The sequence below is a fragment of the Herpailurus yagouaroundi genome, unplaced genomic scaffold (genome assembly GCF_014898765.1).
Source record: "Herpailurus yagouaroundi ecotype Mexico unplaced genomic scaffold, PumYag 28, whole genome shotgun sequence".
Taxonomy (NCBI): domain Eukaryota; kingdom Metazoa; phylum Chordata; class Mammalia; order Carnivora; family Felidae; genus Herpailurus; species Herpailurus yagouaroundi.
In genome coordinates this window covers 128,018,002-128,026,906 of record NW_024412376.1, presented here as the reverse complement: position 1 = coordinate 128,026,906, position 8,905 = coordinate 128,018,002, and the positions used below count along the sequence as shown (strand labels likewise).

At 41.3% G+C, this 8,905-nt stretch overlaps 1 protein-coding gene across 1 annotated transcript in view; it reads left to right on the top strand.

The window, feature by feature from the left end:
- Positions 1–736: 736 nt before the first annotated feature.
- The window catches only part of NIPAL1 (NIPA like domain containing 1), a 29,775-nt gene continuing 21,606 nt past the window's right edge, over positions 737–8,905 (top strand). Inside the window, exon 1 of the mRNA XM_040484299.1 lies at positions 737–850. Within this exon, the coding sequence (XP_040340233.1) occupies positions 805–850 (46 nt within the window). The 5' untranslated portion in view covers positions 737–804. The remainder of the gene's footprint in view (positions 851–8,905) is intronic.

Below are 8,905 nucleotides of genomic sequence, written 5' to 3'. Positions count from 1 at the left end.
GGTTAAGTTACTTCTCTCTTTGCATCTGATCCCTCATCAGTAAAAACTAGGCATTAATAGACTAGGTTGTGAGATATAATGAGTTAATGTATACACATGCATGGTAAAACAAGAATATCATAAATGTTAGCTATTACTATTTTGTGGGGATAAGTCTTTTCAGTTGGAACATTGCTCCTTCTTTAGCGTTTACTGCAAATAACTACACGATTTAGAAAACGGTGTTGGGGGGACCAGGAGTTTGTAGCCGAGGGACCGCAGGGAGAATTTGATAGCACCACAAGGACAAAATCTACTAGAATCAACTTTAGCATGGTGATTAGAGCAGAATCCCAGCGGCCAGCAACTTCCTTACAAAGCCTCTAACGTCCGAAACAGGGCCCTCAAAAAGACATTTGTATCGCCTAGGCGGCCAGAAGGGGCCCTCCGCACAGCCTTTTCTCCACTAAATTCCGGGAGAGTTGGCTCGGCGGCCTCCACGCTCCCAGAGACGTCTTTACCCTGTGAGGTGTGTCTGTGCTTCCCGGCTGCGCGGCTCCAGCCTCCGACCACAGCGGCAGGTGGCGTTCCCGCCAGCCACAGGGACCAGGATCTGCAAGCTAGGAGCCGGCTCCCAGCCTCATACCTCGGGGGCGTGGCTCGCGAGGAGGCTCCAGTCACATTGGCTAAGGCTGCCCGGGGGCGGAGTCAGTGAGCGCCAGTTCCAGACCCTGCAGCTCCGCCCCATCGCGGGTCCAGGAGGAGGAGGAGAGGCCCAGGTGGAGGAGGAGCGACGCCTGCTCCGGGAAGCCCCGTCTGGGGGCCATGGGGGCACAGGTGAGGCTGCCGCCTGGAGAGCCCTGCCGGGAAGGTGAGTGTCTGTCCCCGAGCCGAGGGATCTGGCATCTGGGTAGCGATGAGACCGGGTGGGAGGTCCCGGGTGCTTGTGGGGAAGAGACACGAATACACCCGCTCGTAACGCATTCATTCTTGAGTTTACGCATTCGGTCTTTCAGCCAGTCAGCCAGTCAATAAATATTTATTGGTGCCTATAATAAGCCAGGCTCTGGGAAAGCCTGAGTCGAAAAAGTCATAAACTTGGCTCTCCCTCTGGTCCAGGAGGCAGACCCACGTAAATTACAGCGTGCCGAGTGTCGGGACGGGGAAATTCAGGGTGCTGTGGGAAGATTCTCGAGTCTCGTCTGAGAAAGACTCTTCCAGAGTCCGCGGTCGAAGTCATCCGGTGGGCAGAGGGCGTGCCCGGGGACGGGACGGGAGTCTGGTGTGGCGCCCTGCGCTGGCTCCGAGAGGGTCACACACGGTGAAAGGTCAGGCGCCCTGGACCTCGGGGGAGGGCGCCGGACCCGCCTGGGCTGTCCACCTCTCTCCTCTGTCTTCGAGATGAACACTTCTGCAACCCTGCTAGCCTCGCGTCTGGCTCGCTGTGCAGCCACCTCTTGGCTGCCTAAGGCGAGAGCCCAACAGAAGAGAAGACCGGGAACCGGGCGCAGTGATTTGTAGGCTTGTTACTGCTGGGGTTTCGGCCCTCACTCGAATCCTGAAAAATCGCTGGGCGAGGACGCCACTTGCCCTTTGCCAGCTGTTTACAACACTGGCAGGCTTTCTGAAGTCTCAGTACAGAAAGCGCGTGTGAGCTGGGACAGAAGTAGGGACCGGAATACCTGAGGGCATGCCACAGGACAGGAAGGGTGTGCCTCAACCGACGTGACAGCTTTCAAGGTGTCTAGGGGAACGCTGATTTCTAAATTACCTGGTATGGACAAGAAGGGGGAGGATTGAAGGGCGTGGTAAGAATACCTTCCCAAAGTTGCTGAGCATTTCCCGGTTTTTCTCTCCTCTGGGCTCCTCCGGCGTGAGTATCTTTGATGTGGGAAGTTTGAACTAAAAAGATGTTGGGTGGGGGGAATTGGAGGGGGAGACACTGAGCTAATCAAAACTATGCCCGGCAAGAGAGAGAAGGGACACAAAGAGAAAACGCCTGAACAATTCAGGAATTACTCAAAAGGTGAGATTTTGGAAGTGGTTACTAAAGCAGCCGGATCTGGAATTATTTCCTAGATAGTCAGGTTGTGTGACCTTTGTCTGAATAATTCCTCAACCAGTAAGTCAGACTGTTAATAACACATCCACCCTTGTTTACCCAAGGATCTGTAAGTAAGAAGGGTATGTGAATTACACTTGCTCTAGGAACAGGTGTTTTTCCTGCTTTGCTCATGCCTTTAGTTCCAACAAGAAATACTCAAGCTCAATGCTTAATACCTGTGATGAATTCTATTTGTGTGGGAAAGACAAGAGAAATCAGAATCCTTGTCAATGGTGGGAAAAGATTGGGCTCTGGCATGAGTCTTCTGCACTATGACTTAACCTCCTTGAGTCTTCATCAATAAATTGGGAATAATTCATACAGTTTACAGTTGTGAGATTACATAGGAAACACACAGTTCAGGGCCTGAAATGGAGTAGAGTCTCAATGTTTCATTCATTCATTCAGTCAGTCAGTCATCCAAATAACAAGAATCCCATGTGCCAGGCACTGACCTAGGTGCTGGTATGAAGGGATTCACAAGACAGTCTAGTCCTAGACTCTAGTTTTTTTTGTTGTTGTTGTTTTGTTTTTATGTATTTATTTATTTATTTTTATTATATGAAATTTATTGTCAAATTAGTTTCCATACAACACCCAGTGCTCATCCCAAAAGATGCCCTCTTCAATACCCATCACCTACCCTACCCTCCCTCCCACCCCCCATCAGCCTTCAGTTTGTTCTCAGTTTTTAAGCCTAGACTCTAGTTAAAGCCTTGCATGCAGCTTACTGTGTACAAGGCTGATACTATGCAAGAAGCAAATGAATAAAAAAGGACATTACAAGAGTGGTAAGTGTTATGGATAATGTCTTGAGAGAGTAGGGAGTGTTTAGATTGGGTACTCAGGAACACCCCTTAGAAAAAGTTGTATTTGAGCTGAGGCCTGAAAGACAAAGAGTCCATCATGAGATCTGAGGTTAGAATATTCCATTTGGGCTTCCATGAAGAAAAAGTTGACCCCATGTCTTGGTTTTGACTCTTAAAACCATAGACGCTTCAAAAAACCTTCTAAGCCAAAATTTTCTATAAATAATAAGTAAGTAAGTAAGTACATAAGTAAATAAATAATACATATGAAGGTTTTTTTTTTATTTAGGTTTTTGATATTATGTCACATATTCCACAGATCTCAATTTCAGTCCAACAGCCAATAGGAGCTTATTACTATGAAAATATGACACCATGAAAATAGAATGTAAGAAATATACCTGTCACCTATGAAGCACTAACTGCATGAAGATTGTGCACCATGGGACTGTAGAAGGTGATAAAGGAAACAAAGGACAGAAAGACTGGGCTGTAAGGAGGACAAACCATATATTCCAGGGCCTCTGCTTGAGAATTCTGAGCTGGTTTGGCAGTAGGGACAATACGCTGGAGATAGAGAGGACCCAATGGTTTTCAAAGTTTTAACCAAGTGGACCACTTTTCCAGGGTGCAGCCAGCTAGCAGAATAAAAAATGACATAGATGGTTTTTAGGACTAATTCAGTTTGTCATGGTTCTGAGAAGAAGAAATTAAGGAACTGTATTCTTTGAGGACTGGCTGTATCTCTTTTGTACTGATTAGGATATGTCCCGTATTCGTGTATATAATCTCAAATTTTCAAAACAGGTTTGCATAAAGATGTATCAGTTTATCTTCATGCATAATTAAATACTATGAATTTTATTACGTATTCATTTTCTCCTTTTTACAGATACAGAAACCAAGGCCCAGCCAATTGAATAATGTTTCATAATTAGTGATCAAACCAGGCACAAAATTATCTGGGCCTTTGTTTTTCTGTAGGTGCCCGACCCCATTTTCTGGCTCTGTTGGATGCAGTGGTATTCATTTTAATAATTCTGAAATCTTACTCTAAAAAAATTCTTTGTTATAAACATTTCTCAAAATTTCACCAAGTGGGGGCGCCTGGGTGTGTCAGTTGGTTAAGCATCCAACTGGTTCAGGTCATGATCTCATGGTCCATGAATTCAAGCCCCACATCGGGCTTTGTGCTGACAGCTGGGAGCCTGGAACCTGCTTCAGATTCTGTGTCTCCCTCTCTCTGACCCTCCCCCACTCACACGCTGTCTCTGTCTCTCTCTGTCTCTCTCTCAAAAATAAATAAACATTTAAAAATTTTTTAAAAATTTCACCAAGTGAACACAACGTTTATTATCAGGAAAATTATTTTTTGTGTAATAGATAGCTGCTTTTCTACTGCAATAAAAAAGATTGCCTCCAGGTTTTTACAGGTTGTTTTTCCAGCCTTCCATAGATTTCCCAAGTGCTGAAATTCAAGAGTGCTTAAAGGTAGTTAAAATTCTCAACTAAACGTTTTCCAGGAAACAGTATGCTCAAAATTGTTTAGTCTAATATTTAATATGGGCTATACATAATTGTTTTTATTTTTGTAAGTTTTTACTTTAATTCCAGTTAGTTAACATACAGTGTAATATTAGTTTCAGGTTTACAATATAGTGATTCAACACTTCCATGTATCACTTAGTACTCATCACAGGTGCACTCCTTAATCCCCATCACCTATTTCATCCATCTGCCCACTCCTCTCCCCTCTGATAACCATCAGTTTGTTCTCTATACTTAAGAGTCTGTTTCTTGATTTGTCCCTCTTTTTTGCCCCCTTTGCTTGTTTGTTTCTTAAGTTCCACATGAGTGAAGTCATATGGTATTTGTCTTTCTCTGACTTATTTCACTTAGCATTATACTCCCTAGCTCCATCCATGTCATTGCAGTTGGCAAGATTTCATTTGTTTTTATGGCTGAGTAATATTATACACACACACACCACATCTTCTTTATCCATGCATCAATCGATTGACAGTTGGGCTGCTTCCACAATTTGGCTATTGTAAATAATGCTTCTATAAACATAGGGGTGCATGTATCCCTTTGAACTAGTGTTTTTGCATTCTGGATGGTAGGGTAATTCTATTTTTAACTTTCTGAAGAACTTCCATACTGTGTTTCACAGTGGCTGCACCTGTTTGCATTCCCACCAACAGTACATAAGGGTTTCTTTTTCTCCCCATCCTCACCAACACCTGTTGTTGCTTATGTTGTTGATTTTAGCCATTCTGACAGTTCTGATATCTCATTGTAGTTTTAATTTGCATTTCCCTGATGGTAAGTGATAATGAACATCTTTTCATGTATCTGTTGATGATCTGTGTATCTTCTTTGGAGAAGTATCTGTTCATGTCTTCTGCCTGTTTTTTAATTGGATTATTTGTTTGGGGAGTGTTGAGTTTTATAAGTTCTTTATATATTTTGGATACTAGCCCTTTATCAGATATGTCATTGCAAATATCATCCCTCATTCTGTAGGTTGTTCTTTTTTAATGGTTATTTATTTATTCTGAAAGAGAGAGTGTGCATGCTCATGCTGAGTGAGGGAGGGATAGTGAGAGGGAGGGAGAGAGGGAAAGAGAGAGAGAGAATCCCAAGCAGGCCCCATGCTCAGTGTGGAACTCACTGTGGGGCTCCATCTCAGGAGCATGAGATCATGACCTGAGCCTAAATCAAGAGTCAGTTGCTTCACTGACTGAGCCATCCAGGTGCCCTTCTGTAGGTTATCTTTTAGTTTTTTTGACTGTTTATTTTGCTGTGCAGATTTTTATTTTAATGAAGTCCCAATAGTTTATTTTTGCTTTTCTTTCCCTTGCCTCAGAAGACATATCTAGAAAGAACTTTCTATGACCAATGTCAAAGAAGTTACTACTTGTGTTCTTTTCTAAGATTTTTATGGTTTCACAGCTCACATTTGGGGTTTTAATCCATTTTGAATTTATTTTTGTGTATGGGTAAGAAAGTGATCCAGTTTTCCCAACACCATTTGTTGAAGGGACAGTCTTTTTCCCATTGCATATTTTTCTGGGTTTGTCAAAAACTGATTAACTATATAATTGTGCATTTATTTCTGGGTTTCTATTCTGTTCTATTGACTATGTGTCTGTTTTTGTGCCAGCACCATACTGTTTTGATCACTATAACTTTGCAGTATAACTTGAAGTCCAGAACTGTGATACCTCTAGCTTTGCTTTGCTTTACTTTTTCAAGGTTACTTTGGCTATTTGGGGTCTTTTGTGGTTCCATACACATTTTAGGATTGTTCTAGTTCTTAAAAAATGGTGTTGGTATTTTGATAGAGATTGCATTAAATGTGTAGAGTGCTTTGGGTAGGATTGACATTTTAACAATCTTTGTTCTTCTAATCCACGAGCATGCAATGTCTTTCCATTTCTTCGTGTCCTTTTAAATTTCTTTCATCAGTGTTTTACAGTTTTCAGAGTACAGATCTTTCCCCTCTTTGCTTAGGTTTATTCCTGGCATCTTACTATTTTGGTACAATTGTAAATGGGATTCTTTTCTTGATTTTTCTTTTTGCTGCTTCATTATTGGTGTGTAGAAATACAACAGATTTCTGTATGTTGATTTTGTAACCTACGACCTCACTGAATGAATTTGATTATCAGTTCTAGTAGTTTCTTTGGTAGAGTCTTTGGAGCTTTCTATATACAGTATCATGTCATCTGCAAATAGTGAAAGTTTTACTTCTTCCTTACCAATTTGGATGCCTTTTGTTTCCTTTTGTTGTCTGATATAAATGTACCTTATTGCAATATTGTTCTTTAAGTTCCTTTCCTACATCTTCATTATTTAAGCCTTTTTTTAATTTCTGGAGGATTTTATCTTTAGTGCTTTAGTAACTTTAGTAATATACAGATTGTAAGGTGTGAAAAGAGCAGCGGGTTATGTAGGAGATTTGATGGACAACAGTCCTCCTACAGTACTTGGCTTCCAAACACACCGATGGTGGTAAGATCTCGGTTAATTTTTTTTCTTTCATCAAGAGTGTCTTCTCAATTTTACTTTGGTTAATTGAAATCATGGTCTTCTTACCCAGCCTTAACGGAGTTTATATGTAGATATATTACTATGACTTGCTTTCCATATCTGCTCAAAATAATTTCTCATTCTTATTCTGTGCCAAATTTTCTCTAAATTATTTCTCATTCCTATTCTGCTCCCCTTGTTCCTGTCTGATAGTTCTCTCTCACTAAAGTTGTCAGTCAGCTTCAGGGAAACAGAGACCTGTTCACCTGTTTTGTTGATCACTATCTCACCTGTTCTTAGAGCAGGGCCTGGAACACAGGAATTGCTTAATAAGAATTTGCAAAGTGTTGAATAAATGAATACCTAACATAATGCCTTGCATGGTAGGTGTTCAACAATTATTTTGTTGAGTAAATAAAAAGCGGTGCCTGGATGGCTCAGTTGGTTGAGCATCCAACTCTTGATTTTTTATTCAGGTCATGATTTCATGGTTCATGAGTTTGAGCCCTGCATCAATCTCTACACCAACAGTGTGGAGTCTGCTTGTGATTCTCTGTCTCCCTCTCTTTCTGCCCCTCCCCTGCTTGCTCACTCGCTCTCTCAAAAATAAATAACATTAAACAAAAAAAGAATTTTTAAAAAAGAAATAGATATATGAATTTACAAGGCTGTTATAAAGCCATAATGAAGCTGTGAGAAGTTTGTTTCATGGGCAGTAAGGTGATATGATGGAAAGTGAGAAGTTTCTTTAGAGTGGGTAGGCAGGAAGGCCTTTCTAAGGAAGTACCATTTTCAAGTAAGAGCTCAATGAGGAGTAGTTAGCTTGGAGCCACTACCCAGGCTAAGGCACACGTCACAAAGCTTTAAGGTGAGAAGGAATTTAGTTTATGAAAGAAACAGGACCAAAAAAAATTGTAGGGAATGTGGTTAGAGATAACAGGAGGCAGCATCCTGTTAGCCCTGATAGACTATGGTGGGGATTTTGGAGAAAGGAAGCCATTGTAGAATTTTACAGGGAGAATGACAAGTTTGGACCTACTAATCTAAAGACTCATTTCACCTGATGTTGCCCCCTACCACACTTTCACCTCATCTCTTGCCATCTCCCTTCCATCATCCCAGTCAGCCTCAAGATTGTTGCATTTATACATAGCAGAAAGGTTTGTCCACTTCATTAAAAAAAAAAAATTCCTTTATGCTAATTTTACTGCTTTCCATGGAACTCAAGATATGTAGTTATTAGTTTACTTGTTTGTTTCCCCTCATTAGAATAAACATGAGAGCAGGAATTCTATGTTATTCATCATTGTATCCCCAGCTTCTAGAAAATGCCTCACGGACAGTAGATACTCAATAACTGTTGAATTAATGATTGAAAAGACAGCTAGTGTTATTTCAGAGAATGAATGAGAGAGAGAGATGCAATATAATGTCAGAGCATGTAAAGCTTTTAAAGAGTCCAGGATGAGAAGTTTAGATTTTGTTATAATAACAATGAAAAGTCATGGGGTAGGAGAGGGAAATTAAGCAGAGGAATGACATAATCTGTTTCACACTGGCTGATATTTGGAGAATAAATTGTAGGGAATATAAAGAGATTCATTTATTTATTTATTTTTTGTATGCTAATAGGAATAGACAAGTGTATCAGTCAGCTATTGCTATGTAATATATAGCCCCAAACTCAACGGCTGAAAACAACAATCATATACTCTTGCCAATGTGTCTGTAGATCAGCTGATGGTTGATTGAACTAACCTGTGTTCACTTGGGTGTCTCTGCATCAGGCTACATGTCCGTGCAGGCTTGGCTCCTTCCTGTGGGATAAACTTAGATCTGCTCCATGTATTTTCATTCTGGGGCTTAGGCTGAAGGGGCAGCAGCTCCTTAGGGAAGCTCTATTCCTGACCAATACAGAGGTAAAAGAGAGTAAACCTAAGCACATAAGTGCATTTGAAGCCTGTCTTCATATCACCTC